Raw genomic sequence first — 27,963 nt, forward strand, 5'->3', positions numbered from 1 at the left:
TGATTCCATATGTGTTATTTCATAGTTTTGATGTCTTCACTATTATTCTACTATGTAGAAAAAACCCTTGAATGAGTAGGTGTGTCCAAACTTTTGACTGGTACTGTACATAACCACACCTAGACTCTATCCACTCGGGCCAGTACATGGACCCCATGCTTGTGAAGTTGTGGACCACACTGTAGATACATAACCAGCAGTCTATGGTCTAGCTAGAGGTATACTCAACAAACTCCAACCACTTATTCTGCATGGTACAGTCTTTTTGGCAGGGCATGTAAACCATAGTTGGCTGTGCATCCTTCTGGAAGCATGCATTGTCGCATGGTCAATCTGTATAGGGCATTTTTAGTCTCAAAACGGGCCGTGATCCTTTGAACGTGTTCGGGGAGAGGAAACAAAGAAGCGCCGTTCAATGAAGGGAAGCGAAGTGGGCGGAGGGGCCATTTGTATGTGGAGCTTGGCAAAAGGCATCATTAATGGTTGACATAATTATAATCCAAACCCAACCTCCATTTACTCGTGACGCACTCAGGTTCCAAACTCTGAGACTGACTTTATGACAAATGATTCTATTTACATGTTGTAGTCCATTTTGACACTAGAATAAATGTCTCTGACTTAAATTGATAACACATACGCTGTTTTCAAAGGGATTAGTTGGTTTTTAGGGGCAGTCGTTAATGTGATAAACAGATTTGTTTCTTTTCACCCCATGTATGGAACAATCTACAGAGTTCCCTACAACTGGATGTACTGGTGCCTCTCGGCAGTTCAAATTGTTGGTTGGGGACATCTTTGCTGAGGAATGTCAATGTGTTTCTTGAGTGTGTTTGTAATTGTGTATATTTGTATTATATTGTATTTTGACATTTGAGTACATGCTGAGCCAAGAGACCTTGGTTTCAATGGTGACTCCCTGTTAAAAAAAAGGTCAAATAAATAAGTGACTTGGCTATACATGGTAATTACAGATAAGGTATACACATCAATGGATACATTTGGATAATAACACCACAAAGTACTGTGACTACATCTGTGAAATTTAAAAGGGACATCTAATTGGAACAGCACAACAAAAGAATCTGAATAAAAACACAGAACTGATGCTACTGCCATGACAAAAGGTGGTGCCTAGAGATCCAGACAGTAGCTTGGCTGTGTAGACTGCCTTTTTAAGGAGTCCCCTAGGCAGCTTGAAAAACAACTAGGGGCTCTCCTTTAGGGGCCGGGTTCTCTGGTGTTCTATCTTCTCTTCCATCCCCTCCATCCCTCCCAGATACAAAAGCAGAAACCATAGACAACTCCTTTGCACGCTGCCCCTTTATTTTCTCTCTCTAAATAAGGCAGCCTTATCAGAGTTCCTGTCATTTCAGCCCCATTCCCAAACATCCCCTGCTCCGCTATGGCAGTGGGGAGCAGCAGGCCTGCACATTCTTTTCCCTTGTATGGGTAAACGCCTGAGCTGGGCCAGCTCTGTTTGGGACAGCCTGGACAGGCGATTGGCCAGGGGAGGAGTGGGAGGGGCCGGTTAGCAGACTGATGCTTTAAACAAACTTTTCAGCAGAGCTGCCTGCTTCCCTTCCAACTAAACAGTGAGACCCAGACAAAGAGCTAGGAGGACTCCTGAAACAACTACTATTCCCTTGAAGCCAAGGTAAGATAAGTTTTTTCTTCCATTTTGCCTTCTGTTTTAATGTTGTTTAGTTGAGAGCGATTTATGTTGGGATTAGATTTGTGGCACTTTAACACATTAGCCAGATTTGTATTGGAAACTGTCAACAGTGGTAAGAGCTGGGCTAAAGGTGGGGGTGGGATAGGGTTTCTGAGTTCACCTTGTATGCCAAAAGTAACCGGTCATAGGTTTAGGGTCATCTGGAGTAGCGTCTCATCATGCTGGTGCTCTGTAAGTCCCCACAACTTGTGGAAGGAAGGCTTTACTAATGTACTCCTATCATCACACCAGATTAGACAGTGGAATTTCACCACTCTGTGACCCACATAAACTCAGTCTCACTTCTAATCTAAAGCCTGTCATGTTGAGCTGTTTTCAGACAAGAGGTTGGTTAGGTTCGTTGGACTGTGTTGCGTTGTGAAACGACCCCAGTGCTGACCCCTCGGTAGTAGTAGTGACCTGTGGTGAGAGGTTAGGTGGTCAGGTCAAGACTGAGTGATTGACTGTCTAATGTCTGTAAATGTCTGCAACACAGAGGGAAGGGATACATAGAGTGCATTGGGCAAGGATGAGGTACACTAATAAACAGTTATCAGAGAATAGCACAACACACAAACCAATGATTGCGTTGATCCTGAAACGTTTTCAACACCTCATCGGTGAGTCAGACAGTCGAGAGTGCTGAGGAATTCAATAGGTTTCAGAAGCAGTGAGGTCATTGGGGCGTAGAAATCCACTTGAATGTTACACACAAAGGTTGGCAAACACAGGTTTCCAAGGGGGCTTCAGACTGAAGAGATTTAGTTAGTTGGGATTAGATGAGGGGGTTTGGACTAGACTAATTGATCCATTTTAACAGTTGTGCTAGCCGTCACTACAAGGGGATAGGGATCTCGTTGTCCCTTGCCCTCTGGAGTCACAAGAATGTGAAAGAGAACGGGAACATTCCAGAATTCCACCGATGAATGTTTACAGGAAGTCAGTTAACTTGGCCCTGAAAGTCACTTCTTCTAACAATCTCATTTTTGAACAACCCCCTTTGTCATAGTGGTGTGTTATAAAGCTCTGGAAAAGAGGACTGTGAGAACTTCTGAGAAGAAACAATTGCCCCCTGGCCCAAAATCCTAATCATCTTCCAATTCCTTCATCCTCTGAAAAGGAGCTGGACAATGTTTTGTTTTGGGCTTCCTCACGTAGCAGCAGGGAGAATTAGCAAACTTTCACACTCCCTCAGATCTCTGTTACCTCTGACGGCAAGCAGAGAGACCGAAACAGAGTAAAGTAAACAAACCTAATTAAAACAAACAAGCAACTGCTTGGAGTGCAATGCTGTGTGATTGTCGACTTTGTTAGTGAGGGCATAAGGTGCAGGTTTTACACACAGGCCTGTTTACTTCTACTGGGTCATATACAGTTGGCTGGCTGATAGCAGTAAGGATGGTTTGCATTGGAGATCTTAACCAGGTTGAAATGTGGTTACATATTACAGAGCACTGTCTGTTATTGCAGGTTGATCCAATTGGGAAAATGACTGTCCCTTTGTACCAGAGAGAGGCAGAGAGAGAGAGAGAGCAATAAAGGACAGTGAAGATAGGCAAACGACGAGCATTAGCTAACATAGCCTTCCTTGGAAGTCTGAGTATTGCCTCTGAAACCAACTTTGGAGAAATATTCTAACCACTTGTGGCTTATGAACTGGAAAAAGTTACTTGTAACTAGAGGGTTCTGTAGAAACAAGTAATGCAATATGTTTACCTGTCCGCCTTCATATTTTTTTTTATTTTTTTATTTCACCTTTATTTAACCAGGTAGGCTAGTTGAGAACAAGTTCTCATTTGCAACTGCGACCTGGCCAAGATAAAGCATAGCAGTGTGAGCATACAACAAAGAGTTACACATGGAGTAAACAATTAACAAGTCAATAACACAGTAGAAAACGAAGGGGGGGTCTATATACAATGTGTGCAAAAGGCATGAGGAGGTAGGCAAATAATTACAATTTTGCAGATTAACACTGGAGTGATAAAAGATCAGATGGTCATGTACAGGTAGAGATATTGGTGTGCAGAAGAGCAGAAAAGTAAATAAATAGAAACAGTACGGGGATGAGGTAGGTGAAAAGGGTGGGCTATTTACCAATAGACTATGTACAGCTGCAGCGATCGGTTAGCTGCTCAGATAGCTGATGTTTGAAGTTGGTGAGGGAGATAAAAGTCTCCAACTTCAGCGATTTTTGCAATTCGTTCCAGTCACAGGCAGCAGAGTACTGGAACGAAAGGCGGCCAAATGAGGTGTTGGCTTTAGGGATGATCAGTGAGATACACCTGTTCCAGTTGTTCCGTGTTAACAACCTCATCAAGTCTATGTCCAGAGCGGAGTTGCCCGCAACATATGAAGGTGGACTGGTAGACATATTACGTAACTTGTTTCTGCAGAACCCTCAAGTTAGAAGTAACCGTGTTAACAACAAGTAGGGGTGAAACAGTAGAGTTTTGTTTATAATACCTGAATTTGGACGATAAGAACGCTCATTTTAGTTTAAGTTTTATAACGTACTCCTGTTTGTTTTTTTGCCTGAACACAATCACTATTTAGTGTTCTACCATTCTACATCCTGCTATCACACGCACACACGTTGTTCCAATCTACCCCTCAAAAAAGGCTTGCTAAATGACAGACCCCTTGACTTTTTCCACTTTGTTACAGCCTTATTCTAAAATAGATTACATCATTTTCCCCCTCAATCTACACACAATACCCCATGACAAACCCAAAACAGGTTTTTATACATTCTTTTACACAAAACAAATGAAATTTTACATTTAAATAAGTATTCAGACTCTTTACTCAGTACTTTGTTGAAGCACCTTTGGCAGCGATTACAGCATCGACTCTTCTTGGGTATGATGCTACAAGCTTGGCACACCTGTATTTGGGGAGTTATTCCCATTCTTCTCTGCAGATCCTCTCAAGCACTGTCAGGTTGTATGGGGAGCATTGCTGCAGGTCTCTCCAGAGATGTTCGATTGGGTTCAAGTCCGGGCTCTGGCACTCAAGAACATTCAGAGATTTGTCACGAAGCCATTCCTGCGTTGTCTTGGCTGTGTGCTTAGGGTCATTGTCCTGTTAGGTGAACGTTCACCCCATTCTGAGGTTCTGAGCGCTCTGGGGCAGATTTTCAGCAAGGATCACTCTGTACTGCTACATTCATCTTTCCCTCAATACTAACTAGTCCCCCAGTCCCTGCCACTGAAAAACATCCCCACATCGTGATGCTGCCACCATCATGCTTCACCGTAGGGATGGTGCCAGGTTTCCTCAAGAACATGAGGCTTGGCATTCAGGCCAAAGAATCCTGTTTCCATTGGTCTGAGTCCTTTAAGTACCCTTTGGCAAATTCCAAGTTGGCTGTCATGTGTCTTTTCCTGAGGAGTGGCTTCTGTCTGGCCACTCTACCATAAAGGCCTGATTGGTGGAGTGCTACAGAGATGGGAGAACCTTCCAGAAGGACAACCATCTCCACGTAGTATCTCTGGAGCTCTGTCAGTGATCAGGTTCTTGGTCACCTCCCTGCCCAAGTACCTTCTCCCCCCTTTTGCTCAGTTTGGCCAGGTGGCTAGCTCTAGGAAGAGTCTTGGTGGTTCCAAACTTCTTCCATTTAAGAATGATGGTGGCCTCTGTGGACCTTCAATGCTGCAGAAACTTTTCAGTACCCTTCCCCAGATCTGTGCCTCGACGTAATCCTGTCTTGGAGCTCTAAGGACAATTCCTTCGACCACATGTCTTGGTTTTTGCTCTGACATACAATGTTGACTGTACGACCTTATATAGACAGGTGTGTGCCTTTCCAAATCATGTCCAATCAATTGAATTAACCACAGGTGGACGCCAATCAAGTTGTAAAAACATCTAAAGGATGATCAATGGAAAATTTAGCTTAATTTTGAGTCTCATAGCAAAGGGTCTGAATAATTATGTAAATAAGGTATCTGTTGTTTTTTTTGCTACAATTTCTAAAAACCTGTTTTCACTTTGTCATTTATGGGGTATTGTGTGTATATTTAAAAAAATCCATTTTAGAATAAGGCTGTAACATAAAAAAAATGTGGACAAAGGGAAGGGGTCTGATTACTTTCCAAATGAACTGTATATCTCCTGTACTTAATGCCAGTAGAGAGAGAAACAATAGATACTCCATCAGTCACTGATTCAAATCCAACATATTTCTTTAATGACCTGTTCCTTCCTGCATGGCATTGGCTCTCTCATAATCAGCATTCTGAAGTGCCACCGCCCAGCAGCACTATCATCTCCTGTACACACTTCCTCAATGATGCACACTGAGCCCCGCGTGTGAGTGATAGGTCTATATTTGGCCCGATCTCCAGGAAAGCAGGTGGCCGTCTTTTGTCATCTTGACACTGTTCACTGCAGGTGACACTTTAGGCGTGGCACCACCGGTGTCTTCAGTGCATTGAGAGAGAAAGTATGATTTGGAGGTTGATGGCATGATCTTTCTCACAAATGCAGAGAAACTGAAGATGGTAGAGATGCACGACATATCAGTGAACATAACGGAATCGGACGATATTAGCTAAAAATGCCAACGTCAGTATCGACCCGATGTCTAGTTTAACGCCGATGTTAAGAACTGATGTCAAAGCTACCGTGCATACCTATATAATGTAGGTCCATGGCATAATGACGCAACATAATATTTTGCGCAACACTAACCTAAACGAGCCCACAATGTCTGCTTTGTGGATTGAGCAGTCAACAAGTCGAGTCGTCATTTGAAAAAGAACATTTCAGCGAGACAACTCGAAAGCGAAGATAACAGACAGATCACCAACCATTTCGAATCCCACCGTAACTTCTCCACGATGCAATCTGGTTTCCGAGCTGGTCATGGGTGCACCTCAGCCACGCTCAAGGTCCTAAACAATATCATAACCACCATCGATAAAAGACAGTACTGTGCAGCCGTCTTCATCAACCTGGCCAAGGCTTTCGACTCTGTCAATCAAATCTTATTAGCAGACTCAATAGCCTTGGTTTCTCAAATGACTGCCTCGCCTGGTTCACCAACCACTTCTCGGAGTTCATTGTGTCAAATCGGAGGGCCTGTTGTCCAGACCTCTGGCAGTCTATGGGGGTGTCACAGGGTTCAATTCTCGGGCCGACTCTTTCCTCTGTATATATCAATGATGTCACTCTTGCTGCTGGTGATTCTCTGATCCACCTCTACGCAGACGACACCATTCTGTATACATCTGGCCCTTTGGACACTGTGTTAACAAACATCCAAACGAGCTTCAATGCCATACAACACTCCTTGTAAAACTAAATGCATGCTCTTCAACCGATTGCTGCCTGCACCCGCACGCCCGACCAGCATCACTACTCTGGACGGTTCTGACTTAGAATATGTGGACAACTACAAATACCAAGGTGTCTGGTTAGACTGTAAACTCTCCTTCCAGACTCACATTAAGCATCTCCAATCCAAAATGATATCTAGAATTGGCTTCCTATTTCGCAGCAAAGCCTCCTTCACTCATGCTGCCAAACATACCCTCATATAACTGACTATCCTACCGACCCTTGACTTTGGCGATGTAATTTACAAAATGGCCTCCAACACTCAGCAAATTGGATGTAGTCTATCACAGTGCCATCCGTTTTGTCACCAAAGCCCCATATACTACCCACCATTGCGACCTGTACGCTCTCGTTGGCTGGTCCTCGCTACATATTCGTTGCCAAACCCACTAGCTCCAGGTCATCTATAGGTTTTTGCTAGGTAAAGCCCCGCCTTATCTCAGCTCACTGGTCACCATAGCAACACCCACCCGTAGCTCCAGCAGGTATATTTCACTGGTCATCCCCAAAGCCAACACCTCCTTTGGCCGCCTTCCAGTTCTCTGCTGCCAATGACTGGTCAGACAGCTGATGTGTTGTGCACTGAAGTCCACAAGCGAAGAGAAGAGGTGAGAGGAAGAGTGCATAGAGGCGAGAAGGAATTATATAACGATTTGGCTGCTATGAAAGTGAACTGTGTTTGCATGTGATCAGGGGTGTATTAATTCCGTCGATTCTGTTGAAAAACGTTTCTTAAACGGAAGCGAACGAAACGGAGATAAACATACCTGAATTTGTCCAATATAAACTCTCATTTGCAACTGTTGGACTAATGATTACACCCTAGGTCAGCTAGACGCAGGCAAGATTGTGCAAGGCGGTATTGAATGTGTCAAAGTCTGTCACCTTGATTACTCAAATTTCTCTCAACTGTGCACCTATGTTGTAAACTTTCAGTCATAGGCGAGGTTGTAGCAACCTCATGATGGTTATAGGGAGAATTTGAGTGTCATGTAGTAAGTAGTCTAAACCTATTCTATTTACATTGAGCTGGGTGAATGGAATATGAATGACAGTCATCCAATATGCTCTGATAGAAATAAGGTCATGCTTCTAAAAAAATAATCGTCCTCCATCTTAAACGGCACTGACCGTCACTAACTCATGTATGATAATTTAAAATGCACATCGTAATGACACTGACTGATTTAGTCTTGTAAAGCGTCACTGTCTACAGTTTCACTTTATATACTCTTGTTGAGTGCCAAGCTTTATCCAAGAGCATTTTTCTCAAATAATTTTTTGGGACATTCCCCTTCGACAATATGCAAGTCTATCTTTCATCTGACTAACTATCCATGTCCTATTCTGCAACCCGTAGGCCAATCCAACCACCACCATGTCGAGCAAACGCGCAAAGGGGAAGACCACCAAGAAGCGCCCCCAGAGGGCCACGTCCAACGTGTTCGCCATGTTTGACCAGTCTCAGATCCAGGAGTTCAAGGAGGCCTTCAACATGATCGACCAGAACCGAGATGGCTTCATCGACAAGGAGGATCTGCACGATATGCTGGCCTCACTAGGTAAGACACGGGCCAAAGGGGAACCCATTGGAAACTGTTGTTAGAGGGTTGACTATATTCTTAACATCTCTTTTTCAGGACCCTGTCTTTCAAAGATAATTCATCAAAATCCAAATAACTTCACAAATCTTAAAAAGGGTTTAAACACTGCTTCCCATGCTTGTTCAATGAACCATAAACAATTAATGAACATGCACCTGTGGAACGGTCGTTAAGACACTAACAGCTTACAGAGGGTAGGCAATTAAGGTAACAGTTATGAAAACTTAGGACACTAAAGAGACTTTTCTACTGACTGAAAAACACCAAAAGAAAGGTGCCCAGGGTCCCTGCTCATCTGCGTGAACGTGTGGTGTGTCACAGCATCATCAGACTGAGCTTACTGTCATTGCAGGCAATCACAACGCTGTGCGTTACAGGGAAAACATCCCCCTCCCTCATGTGGTACCCTTCCTGCAGGCTCATCCTGACATGACCGTCCAGCATGACAATTCCACCAGCCATACTGCTCGTTCTGTGCGTGATTTCCTGCAAGACAGGAATGTCAGTGTTCTGCCATGGCCAGCGAAGAGCCCGGATCTCAATCAAATCAAATTTATTTGTCACATACACATGGTTAGCAGATGTTAATGCGAGTGTAGCGAAATGCTTGTGCTTCTAGTTCCGACAATGCAGTAATAACGAACAAGTAATCTAACTAACAATTCCAAAAAAAACTACTGTCTTATACACAATGTAAGGGGATAAAGAATATGTACATAAGGATATATGAATGAGTGATGGTACAGAGCAGCATAGGCAAGATACAGTAGATGATATCGAGTACAGTATATACATATGAGATGAGTATGTAAACCAAGTGGCATAGTTAGTGGCTAGTGATACATGTATTACATAAGGATGCAGTCGATGATATAGAGTACAGTATCTACGTATGCATATGAGATGAATAATGTAGGGTAAGTAACATTATATAAGGTAGCATTGTTTAAAGTGGCTAGTGATATATTTACATCATTTCCCATCAATTCCCATGATTAAAGTGGCTGGAGTAGAGTCAGTGGCATTGACAGTGTGTTGGCAGTAGCCACTCAATGTTAGTGGTGGCTGTTTAACAGTCTGATGGCCTTGAGATAGAAGCTGTTTTTCAGTCTCTCGGTCCCAGCTTTGATGCACCTGTACTGACCTCGCCTTCTGGATGACAGCGGGGTGAACAGGCAGTGGCTCGGGTGGTTGATGTCCTTGATGATCTTTATGGCCTTCCTGTAGCATCGGGTGGTGTAGGTGTCCTGGAGGGCAGGTAGTTTGCCCCCGGTGATGCGTTGTGCAGACCTCACTACCCTCTGGAGAGCCTTACGGTTGAGGGCGGTGCAGTTGCCATACCAGGCGGTGATACAGCCCGCCAGGATGCTCTCGATTGTGCATCTGTAGAAGTTTGTGAGTGTTTTTGGTGACAAGCCGAATTTCTTCAGCCTCCTGAGGTTGAAGAGGCGCTGCTGCGCCTTCCTCACGATGCTGTCTGTGTGAGTGGACCAATTCAGTTTGTCTGTGATGTGTATGCCGAGGAACTTAAAACTTGCTACCCTCTCCACTACTGTTCCATCGACGTGGATGGGGGGGGTGTTCCCTCTGCTGTTTCCTGAAGTCCACAATCATCTCCTTAGTTTTGTTGACGTTGAGTGTGAGGTTATTTTCCTGACACCACACTCCGAGGGCCCTCACCTCCTCCCTGTAGGCCGTCTCGTCGTTGTTGGTAATCAAGCCTACCACTGTTGTGTCGTCCGCAAACTTGATGATTGAGTTGGAGGCGTGCGTGGCCACGCAGTCGTGGGTGAACAGGGAGTACAGGAGAGGGCTCAGAACACACCCTTGTGGGGCCCCAGTGTTGAGGATCAGCGGGGAGGAGATGTTGTTGCCTACCCTCACCACCTGGGGGCGGCCCGTCAGGAAGTCCAGTACCCAGTTGCACAGGGCGGGGTCGAGACCCAGGGTCTCGAGCTTGATGACGAGCTTGGAGGGTACTATGGTGTTGAATGCCGAGCTGTAGTCGATGAACAGCATTCTCACATAGGTATTCCTCTTGTCCAGATGGGTTAGATGGGTTAGGGCAGTGTGCAGTGTGGTTGAGATCCCATTGAGGTCTAGGACCGTTTGGATTGGAGGGTGAGGGCTAGGGCCATTCCCCCCCAGAAATGTCTGGGAACTTGCAGGTGCCTTGGTGAGAGAGTGTGGTAACATCTCACAGCAAGAACTGGCAAATCTGGTGCAGTCCATGAGGAGATGCACTGCAGTACTTAATGCAGCTGGTGGCCACACCAGTTACTGACTTACTTTTGATTTAGCCCCCCTTTGTTCAGGGACACATTATTCAATTTCTGTTAGTCACATGTCTGTGGAACTGTTTCAGCTTATGTCTCAGTTGTTGTATCTTGTTATGTTCATACAAATATTTACACATTTTAAGTTTGCTGAAAATAAATGCAGTTGATAGTGAGAGGATGTTTCTTTTTTTTGCTGAGTTTATATACAAGGCCTAAACATTCAACTCATGAGTTGAAAATCTAATTGGCCACACCCCACACAATGTTGTGTTTGAGTGACAGGAAGTAGAATTGAATTCAGTGCAATTAAAAGAAATTCCACTCAGTCATAGAACATGAGTTTCATTGAATCTGTATTGCAACAGAAATACATTTCCCAGCTAAACACTAGTATACTGTAAAATAGAGATAACAATAAGCAGGCAGATCAATAATAACATTTAACCATAATCTACCAAAAAACAAAGCCTGACCTAATTAATCAATGGCTACTGTTGAACAAAATTCAGATTTGACTACTTAAAGACATGCTCCAGAACTTTGGCGATATCTAAGTATTTTTTAAACCTCCCGCTTTGGGCTGGATGTGTCAATGTGTAGTTCATACATGAATATTCTATGAGCAGAATTACTGTCTTACCTAGTTTGAAAGCAACTGTTTTTCTATACACTGTGCAGCGCCATTTTCCCCCACGTACGGTTGGCCAGCCCCCTTGAAATTTGAGTTCAGACCCTCGCCATATGAGTGACAGCTAGCAAGAGGAGCATCATGCACCCACAGCAGAGCGAGAGAGAGAGCAACGATGTGGTGCGCATATCTGCACAGTGTGAAATAGTATGCAATTTTCGGGAACCACTTTTGGCTAGTGAAGCTACTTTCAGAACTACCGGCTAAAAAGTATTCAAAAGACCGGAGAAGCGCTGAAATGTTGACCATGGTGTGTGTGTTTTGTTGTGTTCCTCAGGTAAGAACCCATCTGATGAGTACCTGGAGGGGATGATGGCTGAGGCGCCGGGGCCCATCAACTTCACCATGTTCCTCACTATGTTTGGAGAGCGCCTCAACGGCACCGACCCCGAGGACGTCATCCGCAACGCCTTCGCCTGCTTCGATGAGGAGGGCTCTGGTGAGACACACAAAAACACTCTCCAATGTCAACCCCTAGCCTCCACCATAACAACAACATCAAACGCTAAAAAGGAAAAACCAATGGGAAAATTATAGGAATTTAATGATATACAGATATGCATCAGTCCCCGGTTCATATGTTTAAAGTTGAACTATGCAGAAAATTCTCCACCTTTTCCTGGTTGCTAAAAATCTAATTTCAGTTTATGTAACAAAATAAGCTAGTCTAATGTAGAGAATCATTGTACCTAAACTGCTGTGAAATATATTTTCCATAACCAAAAATATTGTTTCAGCTGTTTGAAGCTGGTGTACAAAACCAAAAGTAAGAACCAGAAGCATAGAAATAGTGCACATATAACAGATCTACTGCTTCTTAGACTTGCTTTCAAGTAGGATGACAGATCAATAACTGACATTTCTATGTGAATTTGTTCAGCTCACCCAAAAAGTTACATATTGCTACTTTAAAAGGCCCACCTAAGAGTAAGTTGCTGCAACTGTTGAGTAATTCCTGTCGGTTGAAAAACATGATTTCAGAAAATGACTACCTGTCACGCTGTATAATGATAGGAGACAAGCGCAGGAATACATAACAGGGGGTTTTATTTTCTCCACCCAAACAAAGAGTGAGGTGTAAACCTCTAAATAATACATGGGACGAGACCCGTAGAAAGAAGTGCACAATAACACGTAGCATGGAAGCCGATACAACAGCACAGGTACTCACAGGACCAACGGGCATGGTAACAATAACATGTAGCATGGAAGCCGAAACAACAGCACAGGTACTCACAGGACCAACAGACATGGTAACAATAACACGTAGCATGGAAGCCGATACAACAGCACAGGTACTCACAAGACCAACAGACATGGTAACAATAACATGTAGCATGGAAGCCGAAACAACAGCACAGGTACTCACAGGACCAACAGACATGGTAACAATAACACGTAGCATGGAAGCCGATACAACAGCACAGGTACTCACAAGACCAACAGACATGGTAACACTAACACGTAGCATGGAAGCCGATACAACAGCACAGGTACTCACAAGACCAACAGACATGGTAACAATAACACGTAGCATGGAAGCCGAAACAACAACACAGGTACTCACAAGACAAACTGACATGGTAACAATAACCGACAAGGACAATGGGGAACAGAGGGCTCATATATAACATACTAATCAGGGGGAATGGGAACCAGGTGTGCATAATGAGACAGTCCGGGGTTAGTGGTAATGAATCCAGTTCAGTGACGCCTAGAAGGCCGGTGACGTAGACCTCCGGAACTGGTGAATGGAATGAGCAGCAGTACCGGGGATCAGTGACACTACCAGCCTACCTGTCAAGAGATGAGTCTCAGCTAAACCGTGCCTATATGAGCTGTTGATAGCTATGTATCAATGCATTATCTAAATTGCGGCCGCAAATCCGTCAAAGAAATAGAAAGATTATTGCTGGTAATATGGATAGAGTAACTACTGAACGGTTCTTCTTCTTTAAAGTTTTATGGCAGACTACACCTATTGGTGTATTGCCCCGCCTACTGTACAGGGTATTGAAATAAAACTAAAATAATATATTCAATTGCGGGAAGGGATAATACAAAAATAAATCAAAATAACCATCCCACTCCTTCAGTCACATTCAAATCACAATCCTACTCAGGCTCAGGTGCCTGTGAGGACGGAGCATTCATCGACAGGATTCCTTGTAATGCCTGCAGAAAAGTAACCAAAAAAACGCTCAGCCGCACTCTCAATGATGCCTATCTTCTCTGTGCAGTTGATAACCAAAGTAATAAATGCTACAAAGTCCACTTTCTTAACATGCAACATGTCAGGATCCCTCTTGACAAGGGACATCATCTTGTGTCTCTACTCCTACTACCATTTCTTATTGAACTTCACGCCATTCTTCCATTCTTCTCAATGCCACCGGATAGGAGAAATTCTGGACAGACCTTATTCTTGCCAACTCTGTCTCCTTCACCCTAACAGGACACTTCAGAAATTCGGGTGCATGTTCACCACCACATTTGCAGCATTTAGGCTCAGCTGGCATATAATACACCTCCTGTCTACATACTAGAGGTCGACCGATTAATGATTTTGGATCATGGTCGATTACATTGCACTCCACAAGGAGACTGCGTGGCAGGCTGACTACTTGTTATGCGAGTGGAGCAAGGAGCCAAGGTAAGGTGCTAGCTGGCGTTAAACCGATCTTATAAAAAACAATCAATCTTAACGTAATCACTAGCTACACATGGTTGATGATATTACTAGTTTATCTAGCTTGTCCTGCGTTGCATATAATCGATGCGGTGCCTGTTCATTTATCATTGAATCACAGCCTACTTCGCCAAACGGGTGATTTAACAAGCGCATTAGCTAAAAAAGCACTGTCGTTGCACCAATGTGTACCTAACCATAAACATTAACGCCTTTCTTAAAATCAATACACCCCTATATATTTTTAAACCTGCATATTTAGTTAATGTTGTCTGCTAACATTAATTTATTTTAACTAGGGAAATTGAGTCACTTCTCTTGCAACAGAGTCAGGGTATATGCAGCAGTTTGGGCTGCCTGGCTCGTTGCAAACTGTGTGAAGACTATTTCTTCCTAAGACAGCCAACTTCCTAAGACAGCCAACAAAGACAGCCAACTTCGCCAAACGGGGGAAATATGCACGAATATACCTGACCATAAACATCAATGCCTTTCTTAAAATCAATACACAGAAGTATATATTTTTTAAACCTGCATATTTAGTTAAAAGAAATACAGGTTAGCAGGCAATATCAAATTAGGGAAATTGTGTCACTTCTCTTGCGTTCATTGCACACAGTCAGGGTATATGCAACCGTTTAGGCCGCCTGGCTTGTTGCAAACGAATTTGTCAGAATTTTACGTAATTATGACATAACATTGAAGGTTGTGAAATGTAACAGGAATTTTTTGACTTATGGATGCCACCCATTAGATAAAATACGGAGCGTTTCTGTATTTCACTGAAAGAATAAACATTTTGTTTTCGAAATGATAGTTTCCGGATATGAACATATTAATGACCTAAGGCTCATATTTCTGTGTGTTATTATGTTATAATTAAGTCTATGATTTGATAGAGCAGTCTGACTGAGCGGTGGTAGGCAGCAGCAGGCTCGTAAGCATTCATTCAAACAGCACTTTAGTGCATTTGCCAGCAGCTCTTCACTGTGCTTCAAGCATTGAGCTGTTTATGACTTCAAGCCTATCAACTCCTGAGATTAGGCTGGTGTAACCGATGTGAAATGGATAGCTAGTTAGCGGGGTGCGCGCTAATAGTGTTCCAATCGGTGATGTCACTCGCTCGGAGACCTTGAAGTAGTTGTTCTCCTTGCTCTGCAAGGGCCGCGGCTTTTGTGGAGCGATGGATAACGATGCTTCGAGGGTGGCTGTTGTCAATGTGTTCCTGGTTCGAGCCCAGGTAGGGGCGAGGAAAGGGACGGAAGCTATACTGTTACACTGGCAATACTAAAGTGCTTATAAGAACATCCAATAGTCAAAGGTATATGAAATACAAATGGTTTAGAGAGAAATAGTCCTATAATTCCTATAATAACTACAACCTAAAACTTCTTACCTTGGAATGTTGAAGTCTCATGTTAAAAGGAACCACCAGCGATGTCAATTTAACAGGCTGATGGCCTTGAGATAGAAGCTGTTTTTCAGTCTCTCAGTCCCAGCTTGGAAGCACCTGAAATGACCTCGCCTTCTGGATGGTAGCGGGGTTTGAGGGGCCAAGACAAATTTGTTCAGCCTGCCTTCTTCACCACACTGTCTGTATGTGTGGGCCATTTCAGATTGTCACTGATGTGTATGCCGAGGAACTTGAAGCTTCTTACCTTCTCCACTGCGGTCCCGTAGATGTGGATAGGGGCGTGCTCCCTCTGTTGTTTTCTGAAGTCCACAATCAGCTCCTTCATTTTGTCGAGGGAGAGGTTATTTTCCTGGCACTACTCCGCCAGGGCCCTCACCACCTCCCTGTAGGCTGTCTCATCATTGTTTGTTAATCAGGCCTACTACTGTTGTGTCGTTTGCAAACTTGATGATTGAGTTGGAGGCGTGTGGCCATGCAGTCATGGGTGAACAGGGAAGACGGGAGGGGGCTGAGCATGCACCCTTGTGGGGCACCTGTGTTGAGGATCAGAGAAGTGGAGGTGTTGTTTCCTATCTTCACCACCTTGGAGCGGCCCGTCAGGAAGTCCAGGACCCAGTTGCACAGGGCGGGGTTCAGACCCAGGGCCCCAAGCTTAATGATGAGCTTGGAGGGTACTATGGTGTTGAAGGCTGAGCTGGAGTCAATGACCAGCATTCTGACATAAGGTATTCCTCTTGTCCAGATGGGATAGGGCACAGTGCAGTATGATGGCGATTGCATCATCTGTGGATCTATTGGGGCGGTATGCAAATTGAAGTGGGTCTAGGGCGTCAGGTAAGGTAGAGGTGATATGATCCTTGACTAGTCTCTCGAAGCACTTCAAGACGACAGAAGTGAGTGCTACGGGGTGATAGTAATTTAGTTCAGTTCCCTTTGCTTTCTTGGTTACAGACACAATGGTGGACATCTTGAAGCATGTGGGGACAGCAGACTGGGATAGGGAGAGATTGAATATGTCTGTAAACATTCCAGACAGCTGGTCTGCGCATGCTCTGAGGACGCTGCTAGGGATTCTGTCTGGACCGGCAACCTTGCGCGGGTTAACATGCTTAAATGTCTTACTCCTGTCGGCCACGGAGAACGAGAGCCCACAGTCCTTGGGAGCGGGCAGCGTTTGATTGCTTTACAGATGGAATAACTACACTTTTTGTATTCAACCATATTCCCAGTCACCTTGCCATGGTTATCAACATCGATCCAAAACCCTTATTCTAACCCCCCCAAAATTATATTCAGAACTAGGTTTGGATTTACTGTTTTCCAAAACCACTTTACTTCTCTTATTTCCTTTTGTGTTCGCCACTGTAATCCAACTCTTCTCACTGTCATCTCCACGTCATCCGATTCAAACAGAACATCCGCTTCTGCCATTTTCCCCTAACGCCCCCTATTGAACGGTTTGGAGCGTGTATTGAAGCAAAGTTTGCCTTAAACTTTAGTGGACAAAACCATACATCTTGGGGTGAATGGTCATGTTTGTTTTGTTGTTGAAAACTAGGTCAAAAATTAATTTAATTGGACAAATTATCCAATGGATTATGATAATCTGCTGGTAAAGAAGGGGAGGCACAAAAACATTAGTTTGCACCCCATATTTGAATTTTCTTCATGGTAAGCCGGCCAAGTGTAGGGTCGTCCCTAGTTATAAGCCACAAAGTCATAAACCCTGTATTTCTACATTTTCTCTTAATAAAATCTGATTTGAAACCTAAATCTCACCTTAACCCTAACCTTACCCACAATGCTAAATTTACCCTAACCTTAAATTAAGACAAACGCTTGCTTTTGTTTTCATGAATTTGTACGATATAGCCAATTTTGACTTTGTGACTTTGTTTTATCTAGTGGAAACCCAAGTGTAGGCTACAGAGAAAAGCTGTTTGGCTCTCAGACGACTCGTGAATAGGAAGAACTTTGCAGCAGGTGTTTCTGATCAATAAACATTGCCATGCTGCAGGGAGGTAACATTTAAATAAAACCCAGCCCTGAAACTAAATGTAGGCTGAAAACGACTTGCATGTCATAGGAAAAGACACATAGTCAAAAGGAGACTGCATGTTTCCCATCCAAAACAGCTCGGCAAGGGTTCGGCTGTTCGTGCAGACGACACCAGACATTTCTGAAGTCTACGCCCTTTCGTCGGTGATTGGTCAACTTTAGGGATTCTTCAATTAAGTGTTTGTTGTCAATGAGAGACGAATCGTTTTAATGCACATTTTCTCAATTGAGAAATACTGCACCAAACATCTTAGTTAGATGTAAAATTGCGCGACTAAGACCTCCTCAACAAAAACGTCAAAATTCATGTCAGATTTATTTATTATTAATTACTGGCTATGGCGTCTCAAGATGGACAAATAGTACTATTCAAATCAAATGTTATTTGTCATATGTGCCGAATATAACAGTGAAATACTTACTTACAAGCCCTTAACCAACAATGCAGTTCAAGAAATAAAGTTAAGAAAATATTAAATAAAACATAATAAAATACCAATAACGAGGCTATATACAGGGGGTACCAGTACCGAGTCAATGTGGGGGGGGTACAGGTTAGTTGAGGTCATTTGTACAGGTAGAGGTACGGTGACTATGCATCAATAATAAACAGAGAGCAGCATCAGTGTAAAAACAAAGGGGGGGGGGGGTGTTAATGTACTATTGCTGCTTAGTTGTCATTTTTCAAGCGAAGGTCTTCTAAGGGATTATGCGAGCGCACACGTTCGTTCGGGTGCGAAGTGGTCACACATTCAGATTTGGCACTTCATGCCAAAATATATCATACTTTGACTAAAACAATGACATATTGACTTCCATCTCTGTGCAACATCATGGGAAACTCCAACTTTGTCCATCCTCTTTTAGCTCGAAAAGTGTGGGAGTTTAAGATACTAGTGTATCGGTCTGCAGGAGCCCAAACCGATTTGTTCACTTATGTTTTTAACTAATATTCTTTTATTTCTAAAATAGCTTCCTCTCCATCAGTTCAGTAGCCCAGGGTTTCCCAAAGTCGGTCCTGACCCCCCCTGAGTGCATGTCTTGGTTTTTGCCCTAGCACTACACAGCTGACTCAAATAATCAAAGCTTGATGATGAATTGGTTATTTGAATCAGCTGTGTAGTGTTAGGGGGGAATGGGGGGAATGGGGACGCAACAGTTGATAGGAGTTTCCAATCATTCCGATTTTATTTAGATGGTTCAGGTTCACCATAAGAAATAGTTTTGTTTTAAAAAGTCAAGGTATTTGGTCATTTTTATATGAACAGGGTGATTTTGGGAAGTTGTACATGGTCACATTCATATATTTTTTTATGTTGATACGCTTCGCGTTCCTAGGAAACTATGCAGTTTTTAGTTTTTTTTACGTGTTATTTCTTACACTAGTACCCCAGGTCATCTTAGGTTTCATTACATACAGCCGAGAAGAACTACTGAATATAAGATCAGCGTCAACTCACCATCAGTACGACCAAGAATATGTTTTTCGCGATGCGGATCCTGTGTTCAGCCTTACAACCAGTGTAACGGAGTGGATTACATGCAGCGACCCAAGACGACGACTCAGAAAAAGAGGGAAACGAAGCGGTCTTCTGGTCAGACTCCGGAGACGGGCACATCGTGCACCACTCCCTAGCATTCTTCTTGCCAATGTCCAGTCTCTTGACAACAAGGTTGATGAAATCCGAGCAAGGGTAGCATTCCAGAGGGACATCAGAGACTGTAACGTTCTCTGCTTCACGGAAACATGGCTAACTGGAGAGACTCAATCCGAAGCGGTGCAGCCAGCGGGTTTCTCCACGCATCGCGCCGACAGAAACGAACATCTTTCTGGTAAGAAGAGGGGCGGGGGCGTATGCCTTATGGCCAACGTGACATGGTGTGATGAAAGAAACATACAGGAACTCAAATCCTTCTGTTCACCTGATTTAGAATTCCTCACAATCAAATGTAGACCGCATTATCTACCAAGAGAATTCTCTTCGATTATAATCACAGCCGTATATATCCCCCCCCAAGCAGACACATCGATGGCTCTGAACGAACTTTATTTAACTCTCTGCAAACTGGAAACGATTTATCCGGAGGCTGCATTCATTGTAGCTGGGGATTTTAACAAGGCTAATCTGAAAACAAGACTCCCTAAATTTTATCAGCATATCGATTGCGCAACCAGGGGTGGAAAGACCCTGGATCATTGTTACTCTAACTTCCGCGACGCATATAAGGCCCTGCCCCGCCCCCCTTTCGGAAAAGCTGACCACGACTCCATTTTGTTGATCCCTGCCTACAGACAGAAACTAAAACAAGAAGCTCCCACGCTGAGGTCTGTCCAACGCTGGTCCGACCAAGCTGACTCCACACTCCAAGACTGCTTCCATCACGTGGACTGGGAGATGTTTCGTATTGCGTCAGATAACAACATTGACGAATACGCTGATTCGGTGTGCGAGTTCATTAGAACGTGCGTTGAAGATGTCGTTCCCATAGCAACGATTAAAACATTCCCTAACCAGAAACCGTGGATTGACGGCAGCATTCGTGTGGAACTGAAGGCGCGAACCACTGCTTTTAATCAGGGCAAAGTGTCTGGTGACATGACTGAATACAAACCGTGCAGCTATTCCCTCCGCAAGGCTATCAAACAAGCTAAGCGCCAGTACAGAGACAAAGTAGAATCTCAATTCAACGGCTCAGACACAAGAGGCATGTGGCAGGGTCTACAGTCAATCACGGACTACAGGAAGAAACCCAGCCCAGTCACGGACCAGGATGTCTTGCTCCCAGGCAGACTAAATAACTTTTTTGCCCGCTTTGAGGACAATACAGTGCCACCGACACGGCCTGCAACGAAAACATGCGGTCTCTCCTTCACTGCAGCCGAAGTGAGTAAGACATTTAGACGTGTTAACCCTCGCAAGGCTGCAGGCCCAGACGGCATCCCCAGCCGCGCCCTCAGAGCATGCGCAGACCAGCTGGCCGGTGTGTTTACGGACATATTCAATCAATCCCTATACCAGTCTGCTGTTCCCACATGCTTCAAGAGGGCCACCATTGTTCCTGTTCCCAAGAAAGCTAAGGTAACTGAGCTAAACGACTACCGCCCCGTAGCACTCACATCCGTCATCATGAAGTGCTTTGAGAGACTAGTCAAGGACCATATCACCTCCACCCTACCAGACACCCTTGACCCACTCCAATTTGCTTACCGCCCAAATAGGTCCACAGACGATGCAATCTCAACCACACTGCACACTGCCCTAACCCATCTGGACAAGAGGAATACCTATGTGAGAATGCTGTTCATCGACTACAGCTCGGCATTCAACACCATAGTACCCTCCAAGCTCGTCATCAAGCTCGAGACCCTGGGTCTCGACCCCGCCCTGTGCAACTGGGTACTGGACTTCCTGACGGGCCGCCCCCAGGTGGTGAGGGTAGGCAACAACATCTCCTCCCCGCTGATCCTCAACACTGGGGCCCCACAAGGGTGCGTTCTGAGCCCTCTCCTGTACTCCCTGTTCACCCACGACTGCGTGGCCATGCACGCCTCCAACTCAATCATCAAGTTTGCGGACGACACAACAGTGGTAGGCTTGATTACCAATAACGACGAGACGGCCTACAGGGAGGAGGTGAGGGCCCTCGGAGTGTGGTGTCAGGAAAATAACCTCACACTCAACGTCAACAAAACTAAGGAGATGATTGTGGACTTCAGGAAACAACAGAGGGAACACCCCCCCCCCCCCCCCCCCCCCCCCCCCCCATCCACATCGATGGAACAGTAGTGGAGAGGGTAGCAAGTTTTAAGTTCCTCGGCATACACATCACAGACAAACTGAATTGGTCCACTCACACAGACAGCATCGTGAGGAAGGCGCAGCAGCGCCTCTTCAACCTCAGGAGGCTGAAGAAATTTGGCTTGTCACCAAAAGCACTCACAAACTTCTACAGATGCACAATCGAGAGCATCCTGGCGGGCTGTATCACCGCCTGGTATGGCAACTGCACCGCCCTCAACCGTAAGGCTCTCCAGAGGGTAGTGAGGTCTGCACAACGCATCACCGGGGGCAAACTACCTGCCCTCCAGGACACCTACACCACCCGATGCTACAGGAAGGCCATAAAGATCATCAAGGACATCAACCACCCGAGCCACTGCCTGTTCACCCCGCTGTCATCCAGAAGGCGAGGTCAGTACAGGTGCATCAAAGCTGGGACCGAGAGACTGAAAAACAGCTTCTATCTCAAGGCCATCAGACTGTTAAACAGCCACCACTAACATTGAGTGGCTACTGCCAACACACTGTCAATGCCACTGACTCTACTCCAGCGACTTTAATCATGGGAATTGATGGGAAATTATGTAAATATATCACTAGCCACTTTAAACAATGCTACCTTATATAATGTTACTTACCCTACATTATTCATCTCATATGCATACGTAGATACTGTACTCTATATCATCGACTGCATCCTTATGTAATACATGTATCACTAGCCACTTTAACTACGCCACTTGGTTTACATACTCATCTCATATGTATATACTGTACTCGATATCATCTACTGTATCTTGCCTATGCTGCTCTGTACCATCACTCATTCATATATCCTTATGTACATATTCTTTATCCCCTTACACTGTGTATAAGACAGTAGTTTTTTTGGAATTGTTAGTTAGATTACTTGTTCGTTATTACTGCATTGTCGGAACTAGAAGCACAAGCATTTCGCTACACTCACATTAACATCTGCTAACCATGTGTATGTGACAAATAAAATTTGATTTGATTTCAAAATTTCGAGATACGCAAGTCATTATTTCGAGATAGTATCTTGGAATTTCGAGATAGTAGAACATACATATAGGTAGGATATGTGTTTTCATTTGTAGCATTATGTGGTGGTATCCATCTATCCAGCAAACGTGAGATCAGCAAACGTGTGGCGAGCTGGCATATTCCCCAACACTTTTGATTGTTTGATAAATAAATATTGACATAAGTGTTGAAAATAGGGACAAAGTACTGTTGTTTAGACTGATTTGCCAAGTCGTGCATAATTAATCTGTGCTTCAGTCTGATCAACTGTAGCCTACTGATAACAGCTGCAGTAAGCCTAGAGAAACCTATGAGCTCTGATCCCCTCTGGCAAAGGGAAACAAGTATTTTTTTATAGCCGAAGCTATAAAATGTATTTATAGCCTAAAATAGGACAATTTATATATGTTAAGAGAAAATGTGAATGATCAAATTTGGTTTATATTCAAACTTTGGGTGGCTAGGCTACCTAGACAATAGTGATGACATACTGTGTGAGTAACTTTTTAATTATAGATGCAAAGGCCCACACAACACAACCCTGCCTAAAGCAAACTCAGCTCTGTTAGTTCTATTGTCCAATTTTTTCTTAAACTGTATGCCCTGATTAGAAAAAATCTTGTCCCATCATAGCAGATTTTTCACTGTCCTACTGTAAGAATATTCTGAAGATAAATACACAACGCAGAGGATGAGAGGTCAATAGAGTACTAACGATCAATGGAAATAGTGTTTTTTTTCCCCCTGCAATATCAACGGGCCAGTGGCATGGGAGGAATTTCAGTCCGGGACTCATAGCAAGTTCTCATTGGCCCAAATTGTTTATACATTGAATCTGAAATAAGATACTTGTTATTTGGCCATTGGCCTCCTTCTCTCACAGGAGAGAATCACTGAGGACAGGGGAGCATGAACATCTACCTCCCCACATGATTTGTTCTCTTTCAATAAACCTATTTTCCTCCCCTTGATTTGCTTTGGAGTCTGTGTTATTGAAGAGTAACATCAACTGCTAATAATACCATACAACTAGGGTGCAAAGTTTTAGCTGGTTAGGTTAGCCCAGTGGTTCTCAAACCTCCTCTGAGACCCCCAGACATTTCACAATTTTGTTTTAGCCTTGAAATAGTTTATCTGATTCACATTAATCAAGGTTAAGTTGATATGTTGAAGCAGGTGTGCTAGTTCTGGAATAGATCAAATACATGAACTGTCTGAGGGTCCCCGAGGAGAGGTTTGAGAACCACTGGGTTAGCCTAACACATTAGGAAATCTCTGGGCCACAGGGAAACAAATCTTGAAATTTCGACTTACACTGAACAAAAAATATAAACGCAACATGTATGGTGTTTGTCCAATGTTTCCTGAACTGAAATAAGATAAGTAAGAACCCAGAAATGTTCCATACGCACAAAAATATAATTTCTTTCAAATGTTTACATCCCCGTTAGTGAGCATTTCTCCTTTGCCAAGACTATCCATCCACCTGACAGGTGTGGCATATCAAGAAGCTGATTAAACAGCATGATCATTACACAGGTGCACCTTGTGCTGGGGACAATAAAAGGCCACTCTAAAATGTGCAGTTTTGTCACACAACGCCACGGATGTCTCAAGTTTTGAAGGGGTGTGCAATTGGCATGCTGACTGCAGGAATGTCCACCAGAGCTGTTATTCAGATAATTGAATGGTCATTTCTATATCATAAGCCGCCTCCAACGTTGTTTTAGAGACTTTGGCAGTACAACAGCAGACGACGTGTAACCATGCCAGCCAAGGATCTCCACATCCGGCTTCTTCACCTGCTGGATCGTCTGAGACCAGCCACCCGGACAGCTGATGAAACTGTGGGTTTGCACAACAGAATCATTTCTGCACAAACTGTCAGAAACTGTCTCATGAAAGCTCATCTGCGTCCTCACCAGGGTCTTGACCTGACTGCAGTTCAGCGTCATAGCCGACTTCAGTGGGCATATGCTCACCTTTGATGGCCAGTGGCATGCTGGAGAAGTGTGCTCTTCACGGATGAATCCCGGTTTCAACTGTACTGGGGCAGATGGCAGACAGCATATATGTCGTCATGTGGGCGAGCAGTTTGCTGATTTCAATGTTTTTAACAGAGTCCCCATGGTGAGGTTATGGTATGGGCAGGCATAAGCTAAAAACAACGAACAAAATTGCATTTTATCGATGCCAATTTAAATGCACAGAGTTACCCTGTCGAGATCCTGAGGCCCATTGTCGTGCCATTCATCCGCCACCATCGTCTCATGTTTCAACATGATAATGCACTGCCCCATGTCGCAAGGACCTGCACACAAAAATTACCCAGTTCTTCCATGGCCTGCATACTCAGACATGTCACCCATTGACCATGTTTGGGATGCGCTGAATCGACGTGTATGACAGTTCCCCGCCGATATCCAGCAACATCGCACAGAAGAGGAGTGGGACAACATCCCATAGGTCACAATCAACAGCCTGATCAACTCCGTGCGAATAAGACCAGATATAGTATTTTTCTGATCCACACCACTCTTATTTTAAGGTATCTGTGACCAATAGATTCCACTACCACTGCATTGGTTGACATGACTGACCAGTGGCTCAATCCTATGGATAATGGCAGGTTTGTAGGTGTACTATTTTTTGATTTCAGTGCAGCATTTGATTTAGTGGATCATGAAATTATTTTGACAAAATTAATGCATTATGGTTTTAAGGAGGTAGCATTGAATTGGGTACAGTCATATCTAACTGACAGGAAACAGTCCACCTATATCAATGGTTCATTTTCTTCCCCTAATGTGTTAAACTGTGGAATACCACAGGGCAGCTGCCTTGGGCCACTTCTCTACTTAATATACACCAACGACCTTCCCTATGCCTTGGTTGAAACTCAAGCTACTATATTTGCAGATGATACTACAATTTATGCAGCAAGACAATCGGTTCAACAGGTACAGCAAGCTTTGCAAGGAGATTTGGAGATTATCAGGAAATGGGTTTGCCAAAACAAACTTGCTTTAAACACCAAGAAAACCAAAGTTATGTTGGTCTGTTCAACTAGGAAAAGGCCAAAACAGCATGGGATACAACACAAAAATTTGTGTCGGGAATGGCCTTCCATACATAGATTCACTGATCTGTAAAGGAGAAGCTCTAAGTAAAATTCCAAAAGATCTACCATTCGCTTTTGAGACGGTAAAAATCCCAAACTCATTATATTAATGGCTAAATGACATGCACATTTTTTTTAATGGCACCGGAGAAGAAGACTGACGTTTTACATGTCCCCAACCGATTGGTTTTTTGTTAATTTATTTCCGTTGTTTGTAACTATTTTTTTTTCTCTTATGACCGAAAATAACTTCTGGACATCAGGACTGCGATTACTCACCACGGACTGGCAGAATCCTTTTTTTCCTTTAACGAGTCTAACGCAAATGATATACCGCTTTCTCGGGAACAGGCCCAGATCACTGTGATTTGAGTGAAGAGGAGGTGGAGAAAAAGGGGCCCGAGGGCAGGCTGCCTTCTGAGAAGTCGTAGGCGATCAAATAAAACCCCACTTCCTTCCATTCTGCTAGCACACACACACTTCTTAAACTGAGGGCTAATCAATTGTGAGAAGTTATCCCATCAGCAGCGATATTCATTTAAAATGGAAAATGAATTTGTTCATGCAAAAAATGAAGTGCATCGAATCGTATTGAACCGAATCGCATCAATTCCTCCTCCGAATTGTTTCAAAATAAAACGTATCGTATCCGAGCCCATGTATCTAGATGCTTATTGAACCGCTCATGAAAGGCAAGATGCACATCCCTAGAAAATTACAAACCCAATTAGTTTGGTCCAGATGTAGGTTGTGCAAAGTCATCATTGTAGCCTGGTCTAGATCTGAAGCTAGAGCTGATCAACCCTCCTTAGCACATACAGATCTGGACCACAGGACCAGAGATATACAGGCTACAGCCCATTATCTTGGAAAGAGAGTCCACGAGGCTGAGTCCCAGATCTGTTTGTGCTGTATTACTCCATTGCTGGCATGACAATACTAGGAGTCCGCTAAGTGACACAGGCCCAATAACTCTCCCCTGTTTGCAGGGGTGATCCACGAGGACCACCTGAGGGAGCTGCTGACGACCATGGGTGACCGCTTCACCGACGAGGAGGTGGACGAGCTGTTTCGCGAGGCGCCCATCGACAAGAAGGGCAACTTCAACTACGCCGAGTTCACTCGCATCCTCAAACACGGCGCCAAGGACAAGGACGACATGTAGAGAGACAGGCGACTGCCTCGCGGCCCACACACATACAGTGCTTTCTAGCTGGGATGGACTCCTCTTCAGTGAGTTTTATTGTCAATGGTGATTATCCATTGAGGAGGAGTGTATCTCAGCTAAATGCATCTTAACAAGTCTTTAGTGGCTTCGTCTCCATATGTCCTCTCTGTAATTCGTAGTCTCTCATAAATCAGTGCAGATGAAGGAAAGGTGACAAAGTGGTAGGAAGCCGTGTTAGACTTATAAGATGCACTGAACACCTTTGTGTGTGTGTGTGTGTGTACTGGCCAAGTTTACCTCTCCTTCTCTCACATCAGCACCAGCACTGCCTTTGTAAGAAACTGCACCTTCTATCCAGGAGCTGTGTTGGAAAACCACATTTTAAAAGGACTATTTTGTTCTATTCATGTAATGTTTTTGACAATCAAAGCAGGTTATAGTTTACCCTCATTGCTTAAATGCAAATTATTCCACCTTTTGTTTGACATGTTGCTAGTCGTATCCCCTTGTCAGCTGGTCAGGTCTATTCTAACTATGCCTGCATTGATGCATCAAAATCATTCAAGTTGGAACACTCAACATGAATGTTGCTGAAGGATTGGACATGTAAAAAAAAAAAAAGAAGCCAGGGGCAACGTTGTGGAGGAAGTCAGCCTTGAAATTGTGTTTTGCCGAGCAACGTCTTATGCGTTGCCCTTCCAAGGAGGATGAAGAGCAGAAGGAAATGGTCGGGCTGGGTTGTTTGGGTTGAAATGTTGTGGAAAAGTAGCATGCCTGTAAAGAACCAACAAAGGACCCTTGTTTAAAAATTTAAAAAAGTAATGTGACCTTTATTCCAAGATGAAGAGTTGTTTCAATGTCCTGCTGCATTCAGTGCAGCAGCTATATACCTTTTATATTCTGTATTGGAGAAAATAAAAGACATTCCCATACCAAAAGTACCGATTTGATTTCCTCACATTGCAGTTTTGACACCATTTTGACAAGTGATAAAATTAAGTAGTCCACTATAATGAAACACTGGATCCCACTTGTGAATGGTTTTAGTAAAAAGCGGCA

The 27,963-nt window shown here is 43.9% G+C and overlaps 1 protein-coding gene across 2 annotated transcripts; it reads left to right on the forward strand.

Annotated features, from left to right (window-relative positions):
* Nucleotides 1-1,373: 1,373 nt before the first annotated feature.
* On the forward strand, nucleotides 1,374-27,836 carry LOC109891943 (myosin regulatory light polypeptide 9). 2 transcript variants are annotated; one of them, XM_020484395.2, is made up of 4 exons: nucleotides 1,374-1,657; nucleotides 8,418-8,619; nucleotides 11,906-12,067; nucleotides 26,726-27,836. In XM_020484395.2, exons 2-4 carry the CDS (start codon nucleotides 8,436-8,438, stop codon nucleotides 26,899-26,901), a joined length of 522 nt encoding a protein of 173 aa, XP_020339984.1. In that variant the 5' UTR covers nucleotides 1,374-1,657; nucleotides 8,418-8,435; the 3' UTR covers nucleotides 26,902-27,836. The 2 variants fall into 2 exon arrangements, with proteins under 2 accessions (XP_020339984.1, XP_031682287.1); XM_031826427.1 differs by having other exon boundaries at nucleotides 1,528-1,650; nucleotides 8,416-8,619.
* Nucleotides 27,837-27,963: the final 127 nt, after the last annotated feature.

This window comes from Oncorhynchus kisutch, linkage group LG1 (genome assembly GCF_002021735.2).
Source record: "Oncorhynchus kisutch isolate 150728-3 linkage group LG1, Okis_V2, whole genome shotgun sequence".
In the NCBI taxonomy this organism is placed as follows: domain Eukaryota; kingdom Metazoa; phylum Chordata; class Actinopteri; order Salmoniformes; family Salmonidae; genus Oncorhynchus; species Oncorhynchus kisutch.